A 24,718-nucleotide genomic window follows, 5' to 3' on the forward strand; every position below is an offset into this window, starting at 1 on the left:
TAATGCCACAGAGACGAGGTGAAATGATCGTTGCTTCGTATTTGTAATTGCAGCTACTAAGCCGGGTGAGTTAAGTCAATGCAATGGAGCGAGCGAGCGAGCAACGTGATTGGATATAAATTTATTGTGACAATTGCTTGCTACATGCAAAAGAAGGCGCATGGCGACAAAAAGGAACAAAACATTGTAACCTCCTTCAAAAGAAAAAGAAAAAAGAAAAAAGAAGAGTGTGTTCAATTTCAATGTGATGCGTAAACATACTGTGTAACTTTTCACATCAAAGGACGCTGACAAAGGCCCCCAGAGACACAAAGGGAGGCCCCTCATCTGAGAGAATTACAGAGAAACATTGAAGCTTGTGATGCTGCAAAGTGAATAAAGCCCATTTCCCCATTGTTCTGTCACACTGAAGTCCCTGCTCTTCGTTGCTGCATGTGCTTTTATTTGTGCACATCAGAAAAGTCGATACACACAACAGATGCTTTAAACAGTCTTCATGTTGTTAACCTCAATCTTTTTTTCTTTTTTAAAGATATTTTAGAAACATGGGTTCAGCAGTAACCGAAGAAGGGAAAGAAAGAAAAAAAAAAAATTTAATCATCTGCTGAATCTGGTCAATATGAGGATAAATGAGAACTGAGTGGACACCATTAAGTTTTACAGAAGACATTTGGAACTCAGCAAGTCGTTCTATGAAATGCACAACTTTTCCTTTTATTCACGTTAAATAATGAGTGAAATTAATCCCACATGACCTCGCTCTCTCTCTCTCTCTCTCTTTTTCACTGCTGTGGATCTTTCAGCTCACATTACAAAGTTGTGCTCTGTCCACTAGGAGACGGCCAAGATGACAAAGCCGCCGGGGTCCCAATTCTCAGAGCACCTGCGAGGAGGACGTGGCGGTGCGGGGGATACATGGGGGAGGAATTAGGTTACAAAACAAAGAGTCTGCACAGCTCGGGGAGCTGTTAACAAAATGTTCACTACATGTAAACACTGAGCTACTGGGGACCGAAGAGAGAGAGAGAGAGAGACACACACACACACACACACACACACACACACACACACACACACACACACACACACACACACACACACACACACACACACACACACACACACACACACACACACACACACACACACACACACACTATTAGTGGTCATGTGAGGTAACGCACACTCCTCGGCCACATCATTAAGTACACCTGCCGAACTCTTGGTTGTAGCATGAGTACACGATCGGCCAATGAGGCGACAGCAGCAAGACGGGATGCCTTTGCATGTTCTACCTGTGCACCAATTTGTTTTTTGGCTTCCGATAACGACCCAGACACTTGTTTGTGAGGTTCCGTTGGCTGAAAGTGTGTATAAGGATGATTGTCTGTGTCTTTGTCCCCCCCACCCCCGTGATGGACTGGTAGGGTCAGACATTCTCATGAACAACTGGTTTGATTTCCAGAAAATACTGGTTCATCTCCCAAGAGCTTGAATTCAACGTGAACGTTCTTTATTCCAACTGTTGCTTTATTAACTTAAGTCTACTAGTCATGAAAATATTGGATATATCACCTAAAAATATCTTCATTTTTATTAAAATCAGAGGGACAAAATCTTTACAAATAAAATTCCCAAAACTCCAGTTGTTGTTGTTTTTTTTTCACACGCATTGAGGTTCACGAACCACAAACAGTCGTTCGTTCTCAATGGAGCCGGAGCTGCACCGAGACATTTGATAATTTAAAACAGCCGCTTCAAATGTTTCTTTTAGCTTTAGTGCAAAAATGTAAAACTATATTTTGAGAATGTTAACATTAAGATTTCTTTTCCCCCCCAAAACCTTCTGATGTTGGTCAAATCCTGTCAATCGTTTGCACGCGTGGGGACGAATCTGTTGCAGGCTTACGAACCTCCGATGTCCATTTGAACTAAAATCTCTATCTGGTATCCCGTTCCATAGAAAAACGAAGGCAATTCAAGCTCGGAGTACTAAATGTCGGGGCTTTTGCGCATTTTTATTTTTCTCTCTCCTATTTTTAAACGTGAGCAAGCTAAAAAAAAAAAAAAAAAAAAAGCACGAGGGGCTCCGCTGGGAGTAACTAGAAGTGATACGGGGTGTGGGTGACCCAGTTGGACGTCTGCTCTTTGGTACGCTTAGCGGAGCTGTGGGTGGTGAACAGGGATTTAAACGCCTCGGACTTCCCCTCCATGCTCTGGATGGACCTCTTGGTTGTGGCTGAAGCCGTCGACGCCTTGGCGCCGTTGGAGGAGCTGGAGGATCCGGACGGCCCGGCCTCGGCTGGGAGGAGCGATCACGAGAGAGAACGGAGGTCAGGCGGGGACACAAAATCACAATTCATTTCAATTTTCACTCAAATGTTTTACTACTTGTTATTATTATTATAATCACAGTTATTGAGATGAATTCACTGGCGAAATAACGTAAAACTGCGTCGTCGGATCTTCCCGATACCCACCTGACTCGCTTTTGTCACCATCGGTTTGACTCGAGCTACTTCCCGCGACATCCACGCATGGAGACGGAGCGTTTTCTGTCCGAGACAAAACAGAAAAAGGAACGTTCAGTATGAACGGTGACCTGCCAGGGAGAGCGTGATCTCTTACTCACTGTCAACTAAACAACTCCCGATCCTCCTGAGCACGTAACGCTCACAGCTAAAAAAAGAAATCTTACTTAATGTTTTGCTATGCAAGTTGTAATAGTCGAGGTCATAATGGGGAAAAACTGAAACCCAGAACTACTTTACATGAGTCTATAGAGAAACACGGCTTTGGTTTAAGTATGTCATGCTGTTTAAAACATATTTCAGGGGGAACAATGTGGAGGAGATGTGACTTTCAAATATCACCTGGCTGTTTTCCAATGGCTAAACTTAATATATTAGGAAAAAAATAAAAGCCCCTTGTTTTTTTTTTTTTCTCTCTTGTGTGATCACAGAAGCATTTTCCACAAGCAGGAAGAGCGCACCTCTGTACTTTCAATGTGAGGTTTGTTTTTATTCGTGCACAAGAAATAAAGATCAGGTGTTTTTCGCCGAACATCCTGTTCACTTTGTGTCGTCCGGAAGAGGAAACCACACCCACGGTCCTCTTGAGGACAGACTGCAGCGCTCTGATCCAGCAGCCACATAGAAACCCACTCAACCAGGCTCAATACCACTTTTTTTTTTTTTTTTTAAACTCGTTTATGAGAAGCAGTGATTAAAATCAATACAGAGGTGAGTCAGTTTCAACAGAGCTTTAAATCAATGTTTAATCTGCAACAATGCTTCCAGTAAATCTCTGTTGACCTCGTTACAGAGAAGGGAACGACTGAAAAGCAACAAACTGCACTCGGGCCATGAATGAGGGGACGGTACGAATCAACAGAGCGTCTGTAAAATATAAATCCAGTTTATGGAAGCCACTCTGACACACCGCATCAAACCAAGTCAGAATGTTGTTGTTTTTTGTTTTGTTTTGTTATGACAGCCATGGCAGTGAATAAAACCTGCTCCCTGCTGGCGGCAGCAGTGATTTACAGCCGAGGACGTCCGCCTCGTAACAAAGCAGCGGCTTTGGGCTCATCAACTTTCAGGGACTCACAGTGACTAAAGTTTTTCACAAAACAACTCTGATTGTTGAGTATGAGTGTGCTACAATGGTCAGAGGGAGGGGATAGGACAACACCCAGGTGTTCAACCACCGGCTATAAATACCATCATCAGCCTTTGTGAGAGTTCACGTTTTGAATACCACGACAACAGATTCAAAAATTATCCAAATGAAGAAGTGCATTTTCGGGCATTTTGAGTGTATGGTTTTGTTTATGTAAATGCCGAACAGAAGAGGCTTTACACAAACCTGATGGTGCGGACACAGTTTCAGCTGCTTTGCTCTTCTTTGACTTCTAAAAGAAAGAACAGACAAGAGGCTAATTAGAAAACAGACACACAGAAATGCCCACCCTGTTTTAAACTTCCCCTCGAGCCATCGATATAGTCCGAAGATGAAAAATATTCACAATATCGCATCACTCCATGCCAGTCGAAGATTGTTGGTACCTTTGTTTTGGCTTTGGCTCGCCTCTCTTCCATTTTCTCCTTCAGCTTCCCCACCTCCTCCTTAGTGCCATTGAGCACAACGATATCCTGACTTTTGAATGGATCCCCACACTGAAACACACACGACATAAAAAAGGTCAGAGATAACGTGACTGAACACCAAAGACCGCAAAGGGAGCTCACACTGGAGAAACTCATCCACTGCTCTTTGAGCTCCGTGAGCTGATTTGATTTTGGGAGCGTAAATGATCAACTTTCTTTATAGTTATATCGTATTAAAAAAAGAAAAAAAAGAAACACACTGAAGCATATGATCTACACACTGGAAAAAAGGACATTCTGTTTGTTAGACTTTTTTTTTTTTGCAATAACTGGAAATCCTGATTAATTCCATTTACAGCGGTGCCACGTTTGTAAGGAACATGCATTTGTGGGATGAGCAGCAGAGCCCACCATGTGTGACGAGCTGGTCTTGTTTCGTCAGACTTCCATCATCCAGTCGGCCCAGCTACACCAAACGGAGTGAACAGCATGGAAACGCTGTTTGGCACCGAGCGACAACATAATACTCTCCTGCTCACGCCACAAATGCACGTGCCTCACAAATGTGGAATCAATGGGAGAATGGGTAGCCCATGTATTTTATGCTTCATACGGCAAGAAGAGGGTGTGTCGCAATATTAATAGATAAACTGATTCATTTTAGAGGAAGATATGAAAATTCATAAGCCCGACAAGAAACATTGTTTAATGACTAAGTCGGTGTTATTACTCGCACTAAAAAAGGATGGTAGTGATGGGAGGGGATTTCAATACAGCACAAAACGGGAAGTTAGACAGACTACCATGAGAAAAGGGACAAATGACAAAAAAGTCCAGAGTATTGAACAGCACAATTAAAGAGTTGAGCCTTATTGATCCATGGAGAAACATTAATCCCCGGAGCAAGGGCTTTACGTTTTACTCGAATCCCCATGACAACTGTTCAAGAATCGATTTTTCCCTGTGTACAACACACAATTCTAAACTGTAGCATGGAGAACATAAGTGATCACGCCCCCCATTACAATAACTGTGGAATTGGATAATGGGCCTACTTTTAAATACGGGGAGATTCAACGTATCACTTCTATGTGATGAGCAGATGATAAAGGAACTAAAGCAGAATTTAAAAAAAAACACTTGGAGATTTGAACAATGGCCAAGTCTCACCCTCAATCTTATGGGAGGCAGGTAAAGCAGTGACGAGAGGGAAAAGAACAGAACTAACATCTAGACTAAAAAAAAGGTTCCTCCTTTAGGACGACTTCCCTTACTGAGAGAAAAATCTCAGGGGAGAACTAAGATCGTGAATGCACGAGGGGAAACGCTGAAAATATATTCGACAGTACAAAAAAACATTAGAATGGTCAAGCTCCATTAGAGGTACTAAAATAACTGTAAATCCAGAGTTTGTACCCTCCACCATGGATACAGGATACAGCAAGTGGGCAAACAAAGGACTGACTTATACAGCGCAAAGTGTTTACAGGACACAACATGAAGTCCTTCGAACAACTTCGGAATGAGAAAGATTTTTTTACAATTGTGGAGTACTCTACGGAATCATAAAGAATGGGATGACATTTGCAGGGCACCCTCAGAAATAGAGGAAGTATTAATGTCATTCACAGAAAAAGATACAAAGAAATGTGGTATTCCAACAGTGCATAAAGCGTTGCAATATGATTCTGAAGAAAACAACACGAGGGTGAAAGAAAAATGAGCACGAGAGTCAAACATTCTAATAACAGATGAACAATGTGAGGAAACATTTAAAGAGGGACATAATTGAACAAACGGTCCAACGTGGAGGGAGTTTGACCATCTACCACATCACAATACAGTGCTACTTCTGATCTATGCTGGAGGGGTTGTGGGTAAGTATGAGTAAGCACATCTTCTGGGACCGTCCAAAAATTACAGAATTTTTGCAAAACAAAAAAAAAAAAAAAAAGAAATAAATGAAATTCTGGGCACCATTTTGAACTTGAATCCCTCACTCTGAATTTTATGTATCGCCCCTGATACCAGCATGGACAGAGAAGTGTATATCCTTGGGTTACAATTCTGCTACTAATAGCAGAATTGTAACCCAAGAATATACAAAAATCACGGCCAAGATTGCAGATGAAAATGAATAGATTTGTTGCAAAATGGTTTCCAGTGATTTCAAATTTGTTTTGTTTTACTGCATGTATTTTTTTGTTGTTGGTTTTTTTTAGCACTTGTCTAAGAACAACAAAATACTACTAAGTTTGCAGAATCTATACGCTGCAATCAGGGCGGAGGGATTGAGGGAAGGTGGGAAGGATGCCGTGTGTGTGAATACAGAGGGAAAGGGTGAGGGTATCCATGTACAGCTTGGGATGTGTGTTGTCGGGTAGAATGGCATGTTATGATTTCGTGAGAAAATCAGACAAGTGTAAAGAAAAGCATCGCTGAGGTTTTATGTTATGTCTGTATATCTAATAAATAAATAAATAAATAAAGATCTTATCTGCAAGCAAATTAAAGGTGTTTTCACAAGGTTGAGATGCCCTGAACGGGTAAGGAGAATGAGCCCTGCTTTGTCTTGCAAAGCCACGGTTTGTTTAACCTTCTCGGTGGAAAACGTGAAAGTCGTCTGGCGATGGAGCTACGACAGGAGAATCTTCATTCAAAATAACTGCACTTTAATTTTATATGCTAAATAAAAACGCAAATGTTTGCTTAGCCAAATAATTGGGAACATTAAAGAGACATTTTCCCAGGCGCAGTGCCTCATTTTTCACTTTATTTGCATTAAGTGTTGAGTTTACTCGGAGGGAAAAGCCAAACTAAACTCTGTGAAGGAAAAGGAGAACGTGCAAATTCAGTCTGTCGCACATGCTCAGATCGAGGGAACGAAGGACAGAGATGAAGGGAACTTTAACTTCCTTCAACATCGTCCAACTCCTAATCAAAGGTTTACTTATTTTCTGGGATCGAATCACATTTGTGCATACATAACTTCACAGTGATTGATTTTATGGATTTTTTTTTTTTTTTCCAAAGAGAACTTGGATCAACAGTGTCTACAACTTTGAGTAATTCTATGTGAATGTAAAAAAAAGAAAAAAAAAAAGAAGAAAAGATTATATGTGGGCAAACCAGCCCAACTAAAAAAAAAAAAAAAAAGAAATAGCATAAGTTTGATGATAACATTCATGATCTTGTGTTTTATCAGACCAGTAAAGATAATACAGTAGATTTATAAGAAAGGAACAAAAAAAAAAGGCCTCACACACCCCTAGTAGAAATAGAAATATTACAATCCAGAGTGACCAGCAGGGGATCCATTGTGTGGTAGCAATGCGGACTCAGTGGGTGTGAACTCTGGCCATGTGCTCTGTTCAACACAAGAGGGATAATCTCAGAAGCTGAGCAAGCAGCAAACAAACTCTGTGCTGCTCTGAAGTCAGTCACTCTGCTGTGGCTGTTACCACAGAGGACCGAGGCCACCGGTGAGCTCAACTCCTTATCAAACAGGCAGGGAAACGAGTCAGCGCGCAACCGGCAGCACAGGGCGGGAGAGCCCGGCACTCACCGGAGAGAGACCGCGGATAAATGGACATGGACACCTTTTGTTGGGCAGATGAACTGGCATTTAATATGTGTGAGAGGACAAAGAAGCGGGGAACCTGAGGTCAACAGGTCAGGTGAAGTATATGAAAACGTGAGAGCGGGATGTGTGGAGCACTGAGTGCATGGAGGAGTGGAAAAATCAACTGAGAGAGCGAGAGAGAGAGAGAGAGAGAGAGAGAGAGAGAGAGAGAGAGAGAGAGAGAGAGAGAGAGAGAGAGAGAGAGAGAAGAGAGAGAGAGAGAGAGAGAGAGAGAGAGAGAGAGAGAGAGAGAGAGAGAGAGAGAGAGAGAGAGAGTATGGTAATGTGTGTGACTGGGTGTCACTGCTGGTAACCAGGCAGGGATGGACCTTGTCTCATGGGGTTGTGGAGGGGAGCGACTTAATCAGCAATGAGCACAGCGAGAGAGAAAAAACACACACACACACACACACACACACACACACACACACACACACACACACACACACACACACACACACACACACACACACACACACACACACACACACACACACACACACACACACACACACACACACACACACACACACACACACACACACACACACAGACATTCGCATAACGCCGTGTCTCACTCTGACAATCTGAAGCTGAGAGAGCGCTGCCTCCCTTGCCTGAACCGAAGTCAACATTTCTGACAACCAAATTTAGCTGAAAAACACATCAGACTTCACTGCTGCTGCTGCTGCTGCTGCGGATGATGGAGCCGATGGAAATGACTTGTGTTCACTGCAGGGCCGTGAATGGACTGTACCAATACGACTCGATGTAGCTGTCTGGGTGACAGAGGACCAAACAGACGCTGCTGGATGAAGTTCACCAGAAAGGACTACAGACAGACCGGAGTCAAAGGTAAAGGATTATCTCTACGTATCTATACGTTTGTGTTTTGTAATCCCTGAATGAATATAAGGGATGTGAATCGATAAGGACTTGATAAAAACAAGCCAAAGATATTAAATTGAAAAGAAATGGCTCGGGAACATTTTTCCACTTTCGCTGGTGTTGGAAGGATTCACCTCCACTGCAGATTAACAAACACTCACATTACTATGGCAGCACCCCTATGGAAATCGGCATCTTTAGTGCCATTTTCACCTGGGCTTTAATCGCAGTGGGATTCATTTCTTTTTTCACGTATTCCTCTTTTAGCAGTACTTGTATTTAATGATGACCATACAAATAACCGTGAACAAGTCAGTATTGGCCCTATAGAGTCATTACTTGCCCATGGGAAGACCCCAAAATAGCACAAAATCCCCGAATGTACCACAGAGGGGAATTATTATTCAAACCTGTATAATGCACACTAAACAAATGGTTAACCTCTTTACAAAAGACTAAACAAAAATCTAATCAACAAGTGAAACACAACAACCGGATGGCAGTGATGTAGCAGAGAAGGACAGGGGGGATTTATAGACGGTTCAGTTGTTTGACTGGTAAAAAGCTGCAGATTCAACACTTTGGCTGATTTTTCTGATATGAAACGGCAGCAATTCTTTTTACATTTAGCAAATGCTGACTAACTATTTTATTAATGGATTATAAATATCTGCTTGTTCCTGTGGTGACTCTTCAGTCTCGCAGTGGAAGAGCAAGTTTAATGTCAGATTTCAAAAAACAAATCAAACATTAACAAATATGACAAACTTTGCCCAGCACAAAAGTTTATGATTTCTTAAATCTCGTCTCTTGTAAGAGCTGTGTCCTAAAAAATAAAAAAATAAATAAAACAAAGCTCCTTGACCCTCCAAAGACTGCTCAGACATTGATTTGTGACTTAAAACTGGTTCAAAATGTCAATATCACAATTGAGGTTGACTTGTGCGTATACATTTTCTACAGAAAACAAGCTCGACAGTCCAGTAAGAAATGGATTTGGCATCTAATCCTGCACTTATTAACATCGAACCTACAACCTACAGCATGCAAAACACAAGCAAATTCTGACAGCTTGTGTCTAAAGACATGCGTCATGAGTGAAAAACTGTCGAAAAATATGCCGAGATGCACTGCGTAGTCCCGTATCACATGTATCTTGATTTAATGTTTTTCTTCCAGAGAGGCAGAGCAGGCTGTTAAGTGCACAGTGATACAGGACAGCTCTTGAGGTTCCTTATAAATATTGCAAAATGTGTTTAAGGTAACAATTGTACTTGAAATAACAGCAACCTAAAAGCATCGAGAGCACAAGTCTGACACTTATTACCGGGATACTATTGACCTTGTCTCTCCTATTCTCTGACCTGAAACCAGTGCTCTGTTTTTGTATCTCATTGTTTACTTATTCGATGCTATCTGTTGTACCTTGCACGTACAGGTTTTCCTGTTCTGCAAAAACAGCTGAATTCATTCGACTAACAGGTTTCGCTTAGTTTCTCATTAATCTGTCAGTCTTGTTTTTAAGGTTGCTATTTTTCGCATTAAAATAACGGAATCCGATAAATTAACAAATAATTTAACTGATACTTATACATTCATGTCTAGGATTTTCCTTAATAGTTTTATTGTATTTTTTCTACCAGGCTCACAGTCTGAGAGAACTTTTTTTTTTATTAAATTCTTTTTTTTCACTCCACTGGATGGGACAGTTTTCTGCAGGATAAATCGGCTATTCCCTATTAAGGTTTAAAGCACATCAGCAAAAAACATTTGAAAAACATCAACCAGATATGCTCCGCTGCCATATATAAGATACAGTAATAATAGACCAGAACTGGTACACTGAATTAATATCAAATCAATTAGATCTAACCCACATATTTAACCCAATTTAAAATTCCTCAGCGGTACAGTGCTTTTCTGCAAATAACCAATTGCGATGCCTCTGTTACAGGATCTTTATCTGCGGAGGTGTTTGGGAACAAAAGAGAAACGCGGCTATTATGTGCCAGCTGGAAGGGACAAAATGCAGCTTCCTCTTGTGCCTCGGGATGAGTATCATCATCTGTTCACTCATTTATTTGAGAACCAGGATGCCAACTGAGCTGCAGCCCTCACAGTCCAACAGTTGTAGGCCTTTCTCCGCCGGATGTAAGGCTTTTCTGCCTGGCACGGAGAAAGGAGTGGAGTGGTCGCGGCGTGACTGCCAGGTATGCTTGTTTGTTTCATGTGTATGTGTGAGCAGTGATCGGCGCAGAAAACGTTGAATTGAGTACCAGTATTCAGGGAGTGCTTATGGGTGTAGGAGTCCCACTCGCTTTCATTTGTTATTATCCAAATGTACTCAATTCAAAAGGGTTATTTCTGTATCCACAGGTGGAAGGCTATGCTTTGAATGGTGGTCTGCAGTGTTCCAATTTGACGAGAGATCTACACTTCATCACGAAGCCTTTAAGTCTCGAAGAGGAGGCCTACCCGTTAGCTTTTATCGTGACTGTTCACAAAGAATTGGAGCTTTTTGTGCGCCTGTTCCGGGCCATTTACATGCCACAGAATGTGTACTGCATTCACGTGGATGCGAAGGCTTCATGGGAATATCGGACGGCCGTAGAAAACCTGGCCAGCTGCTTCAATAACACCTTCCTCGCGAGTAAAAGCGAGACAGTGACCTACGCCGGGTTTTCTCGCCTGCAAGCCGACGTGAACTGCATGAGGGATCTAACAAAGTCCGAGGTAGGCTGGAAGAAGGTGTTGAATCTGTGCGGACAGGACTTCCCGGTCAAGACCAACCGGGAGCTGGTGCAATACATGCAGAGCAAAGAGTGGAGGGACAGAAACATGACGCCTGGGGTCAAACAGCCAGTGTCGATGAGGTACAGGACACAACTTCAGCACAAGGAGATCACGGGGTCACACGTAGCCCCGAAAGGGCTGGGACTGAAGAAAGGACCTCCTCCACACAACCTGCAGGTGTATTTTGGAACAGCCTACTATGCTCTCACAAGGGATTTTGTGGAGTTCGTTTTGAAAAGCCCAGTAGCCCATGACCTCTTGGAGTGGTCCAAAGACACATTCAGTCCAGATGAGCACTACTGGGTGACACTGAACCACATCAAAGGTAAACAATAAGGTCCAAGAAGATGAATTCACCTCAAGTTTGAATTGACAGTGTAAAAATCGATTTAACAGTCAAACTAAATCAGTGTATTCGAGTCATATGGCGGAGAAATGTGATCTCAGACGATGAGGCAGAAAGCAACCACGAGTTAATCAATCATTCAGGCCACACATTGTGCTACAGAAGCTGAAGTTAAACATGGAAGAGGTTCTTGACCACAGTTGCGTCAGAAAAAAGTACAGCATGGGAGTCCCTTAGATCTATAATAGAATGCAGAATGACTTATTGGTGTACAACACACCACATTTTTATTTAGGAATATCAAATTCTTCTGCAATGATTGAAAAGGAGCCCGTTGGAAAATGACTACCAGTATGCATCACTGCTCTGCAGATCCATAGTTCATAGATGCATTCGTTTAGATTTTTTTATTCAATAACTGTCATAAAATAGGTCCAATGAGACTTTTCGCAAGAACACTATGGATTTTACATTCATCTTGAAAATACACAAGCCAGACTAATTCTTAATCGTTACATTTAAAATAAAGATATATAATAAGGCAAAGCTTACCAATTCTATGTTTTGGGATATATGCATTTTGATTTTCATTGGGTCTGCCTTTCTTTCTTGTTTAGTTTTTTTTTGTAAATGAGTACCTTGTAATAAATAGTGGCATTATTTGCGAGTCTTCAGCAATATGGCAGTTTGCTATTAACATGCACTGGCCACAATGAAACGTTAAGTTTTCTCAAATATAGCCAACGTTTCAAATATAAACTATTGGCGATGCCTAACAGTCGAAATCAGAGTCACGGAAACTGCGTGGCCGAGGTCACTTTCAGTTTTACGACAAACAGCGCTGAGTGCTCAGTGACAGTTATGCCAACTGCATGGTGGATCATTTCCCCGCACATCTAATAAAGATTATCAACGCAGCATTTTCCGGAAACTTTTCTACGAGAAGTACCCAAAGCGAAGATAGAAGAGACAAGTTCTGAGCTGGACCAAGTAAATGTTCACAATTACATTAGGTCATATAACGGTGATTAACTTTGTCTGGCTGCATGCTTGAAGGAGCTCCAGGGAGCCACATCGACGGGGGATGGGCGGGAGACGTCCGGGCCATCAAGTGGAGGGACCAGGAGGGACGAACACACAGTGGTTGCAAAGGTACAGTAAAGACCAGCGGGTTCATGAAGAGAGTTAACTGTTTTCTCAATTAGTTCTATTACTTCAAAGTAGACCCAGCTTACCACATCCCATATTTAGCACAAATACATCACGCATTTATAAAACTAGCCTTCTTATTCACCAACACATGACCAGCGACTGGTTTCAGCTTTGTCTTGTGGATGTCTCGACTCTACACAGGATTAAGAAACGGATTACTGGCTGCCTACCATTTACTCAACAATACACGATAAGAGGACTTTTTAAAGATATGAATACTTTCTGTGGGGTGTACTGGATGTTTCGTGTGCCCTTCAACAAGCGGGAGTTGTTTTCTTACAGCCCCACATTCTTCAACAGAAGCAACTGTTTTGGCTTTTACAGCATCTTTATTTGTTGATCTCACAAATAACCGAGCAGAAACTACATTTTGATTCAACAACACACGGGTCTACTGATGAACACGCGTGCGTCGAGAAACCTGACCACGGGAATGTTGTTTTGCAGGGCGTTACATACGGGACATCTGCGTCTATGGAGTAGAAGACCTGCCGTGGATCCTCAACAGGAACAGCATGTTTGCCAATAAGTTTGAAAGTAAAAGCTTCCCTGAGGCACTGGACTGTCTGGAGCAGTGGCACAGGAACAAAGTGCTGAACCAGGCCACTGTTCCCATAGAGCCCTCGTGGCTGCTGGCCACACAGATCCAATCAAAGAGCAGCGCCAGTCGCGGATTATTTGCACTCGTTCGGTGGTTGTCCCCGTCAAAATGGGAGCCGGAGGCCATTGAACTGAGAAACACGGGGTGACTGTACTGTGCACCTCTATGTTCTGATGTACAGTTGATGAAGCTTTTTATTTGTTTATCCTATGACAGAGTGTGTATGCCTGTGGACTCCTATTGCCATGTGAGACGAATATATTACACCGAGTATTCAATACGTTGAGGATTTGACATATTTAAATAATTTATTATTCTCTAGTTCATTACATATATATATATATATATATATATATATAACACTTTTGACTAATTTATTGGTGGTTGTTTATCTTGATTTTTAACAGTTAGGAAGCAGAAAGTATACACAAATAAAGGGAAATACAGGAAAATAAACAGAATGAATAAAACTGCAGCAAACACTATGTTTAAAGCTTATTTTCACCTTCTAAAAAGCAACACATCTCAGAAATAACGTCAAAGTTAACATTGTTTTCTTGCCTCATTTTGGAAACTCGTGTACGATTCTGTGTATTTTAAGTATTAACAGGCAGGATAAAATATAACTTTTGAAGCATCTCCAAACCGTCTCTGGCCCGCAAGAACACGCGCCAGTGTTACTTCATGGTAAGTAAAACGAATGGATTTAAGATAAAATGACTGCTACGAAGTGTCACGGTGTGAAGAGCCACTCCATCAGATTTTTCACAAACAAGCTCTGCTACAGCAAGAAAAGAAAAGAAATAAAAAATAGAAATAAAAACAAAGGACATCTTCAAATCTGTCAACTTTGAAGGGTGGTCAAACATCAATCCAGCCTGCAGGATGACACTGTATAATATGTAACCTAATCTAAAAATAGATTTCTAAATTCTAAATATAGTAATCTAAATATTTAGAATTAAGAAAGTACAAAGAAAACATTTAAATTTTTCCATTCCCAGAGTAAATGTATAACTTGAGAAGAGATGGGTTTTTGATAACATTTCTCAGAAGAGAATCACGGTGGCAAAGACCGACTTCTCATTGCACCTTCATTATATATTGTTTGCACTAAAACAAAGGGGAAAGATTTGAGGTTGTACGGTGGTTTTTGTAGGTTTTTATGTCATGACTTTATTGCCCAATCAAGGTCAAACAGACCTCGACTGGACTGCCTTTATGGACCAGCGTCGATATCAAACAAGATAACCAAAGGCTGGTCAGAAAGCAGCTCCCTCTGCTTATTCAATTAAAGTTTGAATTAAAGTTTAAAATGCAGAGACGAAGGAGCTCTAAACAGACCAAACACAGTAAATGATGAACTTTAGACACATGGCCACAGAAGATCGCAACTGATGTGCGAAATGTGGATTTGTCTTGGTAATGGGTTGACACACGTTCGAGCTCATAGTGCATACAGTGCAGTAGATTTAACTCGGCAAACAACTTTTGCTATACAAGATGTATAAGTTGCAATAAATTAAACACTGCCTATTAGGTCTACGCAAGCATTTTTCCTCAAAAACATTTGTGAATTTTTTTTACATACATTTTCAATTCCAAACTATGGCTCAGAGATGCTTTCACTTCGCGAGGAAAAAGGAGCAGTTCTCATTTCTGCTTCCGACCTCAAAATAGCCTGTGCCTGGGAAATTGTGACGACAGTTTGACAAGTGCTTAACGCTACAAGCCTGAAAACAAAAATAGGTTGTGGGCCCGTTTCTGGGAAAATTCTCATGCGAGTTCAATCGGGTCAGTGACAGAAACGGGTTAAAGAGTGGAACAGTGAAGCTAAAAATGAGCAAAATATGTGTCCACATACCCTGCTGTGACCAGATGAAGCAGAGAGGCTTTCTGCCTCAACGAGATACACCAAGAGATATGCAGGGTACGATGACTTCCCACACTTTGCCATTTGCTTATTTTACCGTAATGTCGCGTGTGTGTATATGTTTATGCAGCTGCGTGTGTCTGTGACACAGAAATTGTTAGCAAAACGGCAATTAAAATTTTTTTCAAACTCTGCGACGACGTTCTCACACCTCAGCTGTAACACCTTATCATAGTTTATTCTCATATAAGCGCCTTACGTTTCGAAGTGCTCAGCTCATTTACATGACTGGAGAACCTCAATATAGCTCTTCACATTTGAGACAATTTCCGCAAACTGATGCGTCACACTATGACAGTTTAGACTTTGAGGTGGCCTTCTGTGAGCGTTGCAACATGAAAGCACTTGTCAACCACAGTGCGATCAACAATAATATCCCAGCTACTTTATCACAAAGCATTAGCAGTTAGAAGATGTATCAAACAGGCAGAAGCATTGTCTGGAAGGTCGGGGGCAATAAACCTTTAAACAACAGGCATGATAACTAGGGACCTGGGAATCGATACCGGCACTCAATCGTACCAATTTTCGGTACTTTTGTGTGTTTATGTAGTAGCACTTGTATTGTAACATTGCAGTTGTTTCACAAATTTAGTCAACATGAAAACGCTTAACTCCAACTATGCAGTATTTTATTCTTAACAACGATTACATTAAAACCCAGCTCCATGTCCTCCTATTCCTTTCCCCTCTGGAAACGTTGTGATGGTAGATCTGTGAAGGTCGAGCTGTAGATCCCTGATGGTAGAACTGTGTATGTCAAATTGTGCACTCTTCAGCCCTGAGAAAAATCTTGTGCTAAATCCAGGTACTTCCTCAGATTAGAGGTATTCCCGCCACTGACCCTGTCACATGTATTGCAGCGAGCGTAATCGGCATTGTGTTTTGAAAAGCAGAGGCTCTCGGGCGTTTTCTGAACATGCAGCTACTGACGTCGTTACACTCCTGTGCGTGCAATGCAGTGTTCAAGTCCGGCTCGGAAAAATCGCCTACTCTTCCACTCAGTCAGTCACAAGGATGCATTTAGGAAACATCGGTACTTGGTAATACCAACAGAATTCGGTCGGTACCTATAAAATTACGGAATTCTGTACCCATCTCTAATTCTAACACATCATAACTGATGTCAGAACATGACATGAAAAGCTAATAGCAGGTAACCGACTGCAAACAAATAACCAAGAGACAAAAACATAGTGTTTGCTCACCTTGTGGCAGATTTCTGTCTTGACCTCTTTCAGAGCTCTGTCAGAAAAGACACAGCCACACGTCTGCAGGTAACAGAATCTGAAGAAAGAAACACTTGGGTTATTTTTTCTCTTTAACCCAGATCTAGTGTATCGTGCCAACACCACGCACTGTAAAGTAAAAACCTGAAACAAGATTCTGATATCTGCAAATATGTTAATCCTACATAAAATAAAACAGCTGAGTTACGATCAACACATGATGCACTATCAATTGGCGACAGAGCTGTTATTTCTGATAAACAAGAGACCCTTCAGTGAAGAAAAGTGCCAATGTCTTTATCCTTTAAGTTCAGATGATAGAGTTTACCTGTGCTTTCCATTCATCTCCAGCCCAACAACAGGGCAAATGAACATTCCGCAGTAGATGTCCTCATATTTGTCTCCTTTAGTATTTCTTCTCTCTCCCTCCCATTCAGGGTTATCAGTGAGGTTCAGCTCCTTTATATCCTATAGTAAGAATGGGCAAATAATCAGTTTATCACACAAGCAGAGAAATTTTCATTATTCTTGTTTATTTAAAAAAAAAAATTTTTTAAATACATACCCTTGTCCCACGGATATGTAGGACAGCCTCAGTATTGGGCCTCTCGGCAGACTTGTCAAGAAGGTATTCAATGATTGCATCTTTGTTAAACAGCCTGAAACATAACATGGACCAGAATTTAAGAACATTGCTTGGTATTATATATTACTGTGGATTTACTAACCAAACCGTTTTCTCCACATCAAAATGAAGTGCAGAAACAATATAGGTAAACTCTATCGCAATACATTTTCTCCACGAGAGTACCAAAACAACTTCCTTGCTAGTGAGGATAGAAGAAGACTTACTTTCCCAGTTCACAGGCAACGATGGGACGTCGGAGTTTCTCCTGGCTCAGGGCACAATACTTCCACTTGGCTGCCAATTCAGCACTTTTATCAACCTGGAAAAGAAAGAACCCCAGCATAAACACTTATGAAAACACTCATTTTAATTAATGCACCGGTACGGCATTGGGAAACTGTGCTTACAAATACATCCATGACACTGTTGTTTACTATGACAGCTTTCTATAAATACATCCTTTCACAGACCTGGACATCATAATACCCAGGGGCCAAATGTGCCCCTTTGGCTCTACTTGACTGGTCCTCAGGATGTCACTGGGGAGTCAATTTCCTGTTCTTATTGGATTCACTACATTTAAAATGGTCATTTTTTTCACGTTATTGCCCATTATTACATTATAAGTTGAGTGAAAAGCCCTGGGTAGCAGTGCTAGTAATTATTACTTCCCAAAATTAGTATTTCACAATGGAAAATATACATTTTATATTAACTTATTTACTGAACTCGAAATTTAGAGAAGGTTTTCAGACCAAGAGAAAAAGGGTGGCAGCGTAACCGCAGCTCATAAAAATAACGTAATCAAATGCTTTGATTTAGGAGACATAATTCCAAATGAGCAAAACTCAAGTCAACTGAAGTAATAATATTCTCATTGTAAATGCAGAAGTAGTGGCAAGGTTGTTGTAACTGTATATCTATCTCATCTGTACACGTAGGTGAGCAAACTTGAGGTATAAAACCTCATATTTCGTGAAAGAAAACTTGTTTTGGAAACAAATTAAATAAGTACTTTATCGGTGTTACGAAAGCGCACTTAAATCGTCCCTTAATCATTGTGTGGATAAACAGTCCGATATTTACATTCTGACTAGCATTAGCCTGTTAGCACCAAGCTGACAGATCACGACAACTCGAATCACAACATTGAAAGAAACAAGGGATTAAACGCAGGGAACTCACCTTTTCAACTTTTTTGGGTCCTTTCACAAGTTCGTGCCTTTTGGGAATCGTACCACCGTCACATCCCATCTTGAAAGTGAAGTTTAATCGAAGCAGTTCGTTACCACGGACAAAAGCAGCTCGCAGACCGGAAGTCCCTGCTCGTAAACAAACAACGAGAGATTTGCAAAGCTCGCGGGATGTGTGAGGAATCTTAGGACGCCCTCTAGCGGTTGAATGAGGAAATGCGAAAAGTTGTATTTAAAGGTAAACGCCACACTGTGGAAGCATTGCTCCAAATATCAGTGGGAATCAGCTTAGTCTAAAAAAAAACCCCAAAAAACATCGAAGCAAAAGGGAGGAAGGGGTACGATTCGACCTGCGAAAGGCAACAAATTAATACATTTTATAATTGCTAATCATCTCTTAAATACAAAGTGAAAACTTGTATTTATCCACACATGTAACCTCAAAATAATAGCAGGGAAATACATATTAAGAAAAAAAGGACAAAACAATAAAAATAAAAAAATGTCGGTTGGCATTTTCAAAATCATACATAAAGCCGAAACCCCTTTTACACCACTGTAGCCATGCATGGAAACAACCTCACACAGATCACTTCACTCATCCACTGCTCATCCATCTATAAGACCGTTTGAGTCAGCCATTAAAGCCAGAACTAGTAAGTGACATTAGTCTGGCTTTCAGACCTCTTGTCAGAGTGGTCTAAAGATGAAAGTTTCCTTGGAAGATAGTTCAATGAGTGCTAATGAGATCTGTTTCCTGTGCCTTGCAGGCTGCAGATTAGTTTACTATCGATGGTGCTGTCCAAGAGTGACCATTAGTTTGGGGAATACCTCAGTGGAGACGTCCATGGCGTCAAGACTGATAATCTTTGTGGAAACAAAGAGTGAGTAAAAACACAGCACTGGACTTCATTTTGGCCGAGAAAACAGGTTTGAACCTCTTTGTATTCACCACACACAAGAAGACACACGCCTGGTCAAAATGTTGAAAAATTCACAATATAAACATTGAAACATTTTTCCATTTTGCCTGTCTGTTCGATTGGTTCTTCCTGTAATTTATAAATTGTGTTATGTGTCTTATTGAATTTCCCCCCTTTCTCACACAGAGCTAAATGTTTAGTATGGATTTTCATTAAAGGCAATGGAGTGAAAGCTCTGTTAGCAAACTATCTTAGAGAGAGTACAGCGCCCCAGGCTGATTGTGCAAACCAACACCTCTGCAAAATAGCCACTGGACAAAAGAAGAGTAGAACAATGATCCTCTATTCCCGTGTTGCATGTTTTGCTGTTTAAAAGAAAATCTATGCCGTTTTTCATGTTTCTGATCAAACAAAATATTAAAATCTCACGGCATCTCTTTTTTTTTGTGTGTCTTCACAGATTTTATAAGATTTTATTGCGGAGTGATAAATGCGCTTTTTTGTGATGTTGATTAAAGCTTGAGTCAAATTATAACAAAAGGTATGTAAACTGATATTATTGATATAATTGACACTATGGATTGCTGCTTTTTTTTTTTTAAGTGACTATACATTAGAATATAATCTTGAATTATGTGATAAGAATCCGTTCAAATACTTTAACTCTTAAAAAATGATTTGTCTGATTTTACATCAACTTGAACTTGCAGTATATAGCACAGCGCAAGCAGTGAGACCGGGTGGGGCATTGCAATTGCAATTCCTCGCGTGTGCTCACTAACAGTTGAATCTTAAGAATTTGCACAGCTGAAATGCAGCTTCCTCTTCCCCAAATCCCCCCCCTCTGATTGACCTCCCTACCCCACATATCTCGGTGCGCTACCCAGCACGGCTGACCCAAAGAAAACCCCAACCACCAAGAGCCCATCCAACCTCATGTTTATACTTCCATGATGAGTCCAACCTGCCCAATCAGACTTCCAGTGCCTGGCCTTGAACTGAAACTGTATACATCTTAACCATCCCAGCCATCCAAAGCAGCCAGCGCAAGACTAAGGCAGCATTAATTGCATAGACCGGCCCTGGTATTGCACCGAGTCCAATGCATTTAGCGTTTCTAATTGGGGAGGAATTGCCGTGTTTACGTTGGCCCCGGTTGATAGAGCCGGACGCTTAGCCCTGCAGCCAGCCCAACTGAAGCTCTCTGAAGGAGGAAAACCAAACTGCCTGGTCCCTCAAGTCCTGCTGGACCGAGCTGGAGGGAAATTATTTGGAGCGGAGAAGTGGGTTATTTACTTGCATTTATCTTGGGACGTTTCTGGCAGGCTTCGCCTCAAATCAGTCGCGGACAAGGGCATGAATTGAATTATTTCAAGGGGAAACCCATGCAGGAGGTTTTCTAAGAATTGTGTTCATTTTTCATGGGCAACATGTTTTTGCAATATGTTGCGTCTTGAAACAAAATAAGTCAAAATAAACTCTCCGGAAAAAGAGTCAAACTGCAACTCCTTATGTTTGGTAAAAGTGTGTGTCAGGCATTTTTCTTCATAGTAGGCCTTCAAACTAGTTTTCATACTTTTACCAAGCAGTTGAATTTTCTCAGACCCGATCATTGCCCCCTTGGGAGGCATGTTCTTCCATTTTTTTTATTTTTTTTATTTTCAGCTCGGTTCCACAAAATCATATAATGCATAATGCTTCAATATAAAGGCTGTTGTGGACACATTTCATTTTCCTGCTACAGTGGACGAATTGACATATTATCATGTGCAAGAAGTCCAGAGCACATCAAGAATTTTTAACTCCAAATGCTGCCTTCACCACAATGTTTGCCCATAATAAAAAGGCTGCTATACGAAAGAATATTTTATTTGTGATTTTAGGTCGAGCGGGGAGCGCTGCTGTACTCTAACACCATGTATCGAGACATGCGCAAGTTCATGTACCGAACATATAATGAGAAATCCAAAACTCTGGAAAATGCACACCACATCCAACATGAAGACTGAAACGGGCTACCACACACACCATTCGACCACAATTATTTTCTCATTCCCTTTTCTGTTTATGTTGAAACGCGCATAGCTGAAATTATGTCAGTTGGAAATGTAGCCCGTAACTAATTTTTCTATCCTCTTGGTGTGAGTGGTATTAGTGTTATTGTCATGCTTGTGTTTTTGCACCCGTATTAAAATAAATGCCTGCAAATGACCCCACGCAGGCTGGAATAACGTCGATTGCTGGTGTGATCGGGATCCATTTTTATAAAGTAAAAAAAAAAGATCCAAGGAATCATTATTATTTTTGGACAGAGCAGACGAGTCAGCAGCAGTGGAATCCTTTGCTGTCTGCGTTGCGCTACCAGCAGAGTATGAGTGATGAAGAAAAGCATGCCTAATGTTGCTGTGATTTCTCCAGCAGATAATTGCGGACCGTTTTTCCCCCTGTTGCACCAGTCTGCTGTGAGACAGTTTTAATCCACTGACTGCAAGTGAAGTGTAGAGCTCAACATTTTATTTACCGCAAACTTCACGAAGCACTGGGGACCTTTGTGGGCCCTGCCAAGCTGAAACGCAGGCCCGCGCACCAGCGCACACCCGCAGTCCACCTGGACGTATTTTCACCGTCAGCCCCGCCAGTTTATGATTATCTTTTCCACTGTGGGAAACCAGACTGAACACCCGCAGACGCAAACCCACCAACAGATAAATGGATACATACACGAACACACAGCACATAGACATGGAGTATAGAATCTGAGTCTGTGAAGCCAGACAACCATATGACACACACACACACACACACATGATTCAGGTTCGCTGCATGATGGCTGTGACCGGGTAAGGAAAGTCTCCATACATCAATGGCGGGTATATGTATGGAACAATTGCTTGTGTGCTGGCAGCACAGACTCAGTCACAACTCATTAGCTTGACGGGGCACCCGAGAGGTTCTGACAGCGTCCTGGCTGTGATCGGTGTGGCCTGGGGTGACGGGGACATACCTGTGGCTGCATTGTGTACTCTGCGGGCACATGGTGAAGACTAAGCACAAGTAGCAGCTGGGACCTGGCAGTAATGGTAGCTAAGGGTCTGGGTGTCCACGCCAGCCGCCGCTTCACCATACACGTCTTCAGCAATAACAAAATCCACTCTCACTTTTTTTTTTTTTTTTTTTTTAAAGACTGTTGCTTGCTTTCACCGGCTCATGCCCTCTCTCACTTCTGGTGCCCACACACACACTCACTCGCAATAAAGTCATGAGGAGAAACAGTGGGTGACGCCGAGTAACGCCGCCATGATGAGCTCAGTGCTAACTTTGGATGCTAACCAAACATCCATTTGAACTCATTATTTTGAGTTTATTAACCGAAGCTCGTTTCTTTGGAAAAAAATCCGTTGACGGAAAAGGCTTTTAGATACCTTCTCGTGATTCAGATGAGAAGAGTTACAACATTCTCATGTCGGTGTTGTGAACATATACGCAGCGGTTGCGTAGCTCAGCTTAGCTTAGCATTGTGGCATAAAGAGAAGGAAAGAGCCTTTTTGAATGTGTCCAAAGGCGAAAACATCCACCAACCCGTAAATTTAAAGCTCACCAAATGACCCCGTTATAAGTTGTTTCATTCAAGTCAGTGAAACCAAAGTGTAAAAATGACATGTTTGGGCTTTATGGGTTTTATGTGTCTGGCAGCCTTGAAGTGACAAGATTTGAGGAAGTTATTGCTCCAGGACAAGAATAACTCCGCTGAAACAGTGAGCTTCACACTTCAGTTTACAGATTCAACAGATGTGATTTTCTTTTTAAACTGGTGAAATCAATAGTCGCTTGTGTGTTGATTTTCTTTTGTTTGAGGCCAGTTGTTCCTTTGTATGTGAAATAAGCTCATTTATACCATAATACATTTTGCTTAAGGTCCTTTTCCTCCAGATAAGCTTCTTCCGTTCTTAAAAACTGTACTATTGGCAGATTTCTTTAGGAAGGGGGGGGGGGGGTGTCCATAGTTTACGGCAACAAACATTAGCCCTGTGATGTGCAGAAAATGAGCTGTCTGCAGAGTTTTTATTCAGTCCCCTCCTAGATGTCTCTCTGAGGGGTCTTTGGAAGAACACATGTTTTTAATAAGGGTCCTTGCGTCTGGCCTTGCATAAATGTTTTGCAGCGTTCCTTCTGTGAACTGGGGCCTGTCTTTACAGTGGAGGCTAATCAGCTGTAAATTCTGTTTTAAAAAGGAAAAGGAGGGCATGGAAGGAGTTAATCTCCAAGGCCCATTGCATTCTCTGCCTGACTCTTTATTCTCTGTCCCCCTCTACCTCTATAAGTCTGTCTCCCAGGCATGCGTGTACAGTGGATACGCACTCCTTTTCGGAAAGTGAAAGGAACAGATGATGACAAAAAAGAAAGGGGAGAGAAGAAAAGGCTCAGTGCTTGACAAATGATCTAATAAACGGGTAGGGAGATTACAGGCTAGGTGCCCACAGGGAGAGGAAGTAAGGCAGTAAATATTTTTTAAAAGCTGTCAATAAATTTGCAGTGTTGAGTTGAGAGAAGTATCCACAGTCGGGGCCAAGGACATTGGGCTCCTGTGTTGGGTGGGTTCTTATGCTGTGGTTAATGGCCTATAGGCCAAGAGTAATTTAAATACAGAATTACTTGTTTTTGAGGAAATTGTTGAATCAGACATTCAAAATTCATACCAGAATAAAATCTTTTATTTATTTATTTTTTTTTATCACAGTTAATTAAAATGACAACAACCAAGTAGATTTCATGCAAGTAAAACAACTAAAACATATTAAGGTGATTTTTACGAAAAGGCATTTGTGATACTGTCAAAAATAATAATGATATGATGCCAGTATATATGCTTTGATGAAAAATGAAGATCATAGAGTGATGGTATAATGTGTTACAAATGCACTCAGAATTTGTTGTGTAATTCTGCACTCAACAACAGTGAAATATACACAATTCTATGTCTGCTAAAATAAATAAATAAATAAAAGGTTGTTGCTTGCTCTGTTTTTTTTTTTAAAGAAGATTAAAAAAAAAGTGATGAAGAAATGTTGCCTTTCTGTTCATCACCACGCTAACAACTTCCAGGGAAACATCAATGCATAAAGGGAACATATTCAGAGAAAGTTTTCCCATCCGCTCTACCGCTCCAGTTTGCGGGGAGCAGTAAAGTTCACAGACAGCAGTCTCACTTTCCCACACCTTTCAAGCCCGCTTGTTACTCAG

The 24,718-nt window shown here is 41.3% G+C and overlaps 2 protein-coding genes across 2 annotated transcripts; one reads left to right on the forward strand and one right to left on the reverse strand.

Annotated features, from left to right (window-relative positions):
• Positions 1 to 107: 107 nt before the first annotated feature.
• On the reverse strand, positions 108 to 18,700 carry rtf2 (replication termination factor 2). The gene is made up of 9 exons (XM_080461002.1): positions 18,547 to 18,700; positions 17,586 to 17,680; positions 17,299 to 17,392; positions 17,062 to 17,201; positions 16,713 to 16,791; positions 4,068 to 4,178; positions 3,868 to 3,913; positions 2,481 to 2,555; positions 108 to 2,302 (listed from the first exon to the last, which is right to left on the reverse strand). Exons 1-9 carry the CDS (start codon positions 18,613 to 18,615, stop codon positions 2,103 to 2,105), a joined length of 909 nt encoding a protein of 302 aa, XP_080317128.1. The 5' UTR covers positions 18,616 to 18,700; the 3' UTR covers positions 108 to 2,102.
• gcnt7 (glucosaminyl (N-acetyl) transferase family member 7) lies at positions 7,750 to 13,719 on the forward strand (the record flags this gene model as incomplete). The annotated part of the gene is made up of 6 exons (XM_080462288.1): positions 7,750 to 7,786; positions 8,470 to 8,586; positions 10,574 to 10,829; positions 10,996 to 11,737; positions 12,815 to 12,910; positions 13,418 to 13,719. Exons 3-6 carry the CDS (start codon positions 10,623 to 10,625, stop codon positions 13,717 to 13,719), a joined length of 1,347 nt encoding a protein of 448 aa, XP_080318414.1. The 5' UTR covers positions 7,750 to 7,786; positions 8,470 to 8,586; positions 10,574 to 10,622.
• Positions 18,701 to 24,718: the final 6,018 nt, after the last annotated feature.

This window comes from Lipophrys pholis (assembly GCF_963383615.2).
Source record: "Lipophrys pholis genome assembly, chromosome: 4".
Taxonomy (NCBI): domain Eukaryota; kingdom Metazoa; phylum Chordata; class Actinopteri; order Blenniiformes; family Blenniidae; genus Lipophrys; species Lipophrys pholis.

Coding starts and splice junctions, on each gene's coding strand:
- rtf2 (XM_080461002.1), bottom strand. CDS start 18,615: ATGGGATGTGACGGTGGTACGATTCCCAAAAGGCACGAACTTGTGAAA. Junction 17,393..17,585: donor GTTGCCTGTGAACTGGGAAA/GTAAGTCTTCTT, acceptor GTTATGTTTCAG/GCTGTTTAACAAAGATGCAA. Junction 17,202..17,298: donor TACATATCCGTGGGACAAGG/GTATGTATTTAA, acceptor TTCTTACTATAG/GATATAAAGGAGCTGAACCT.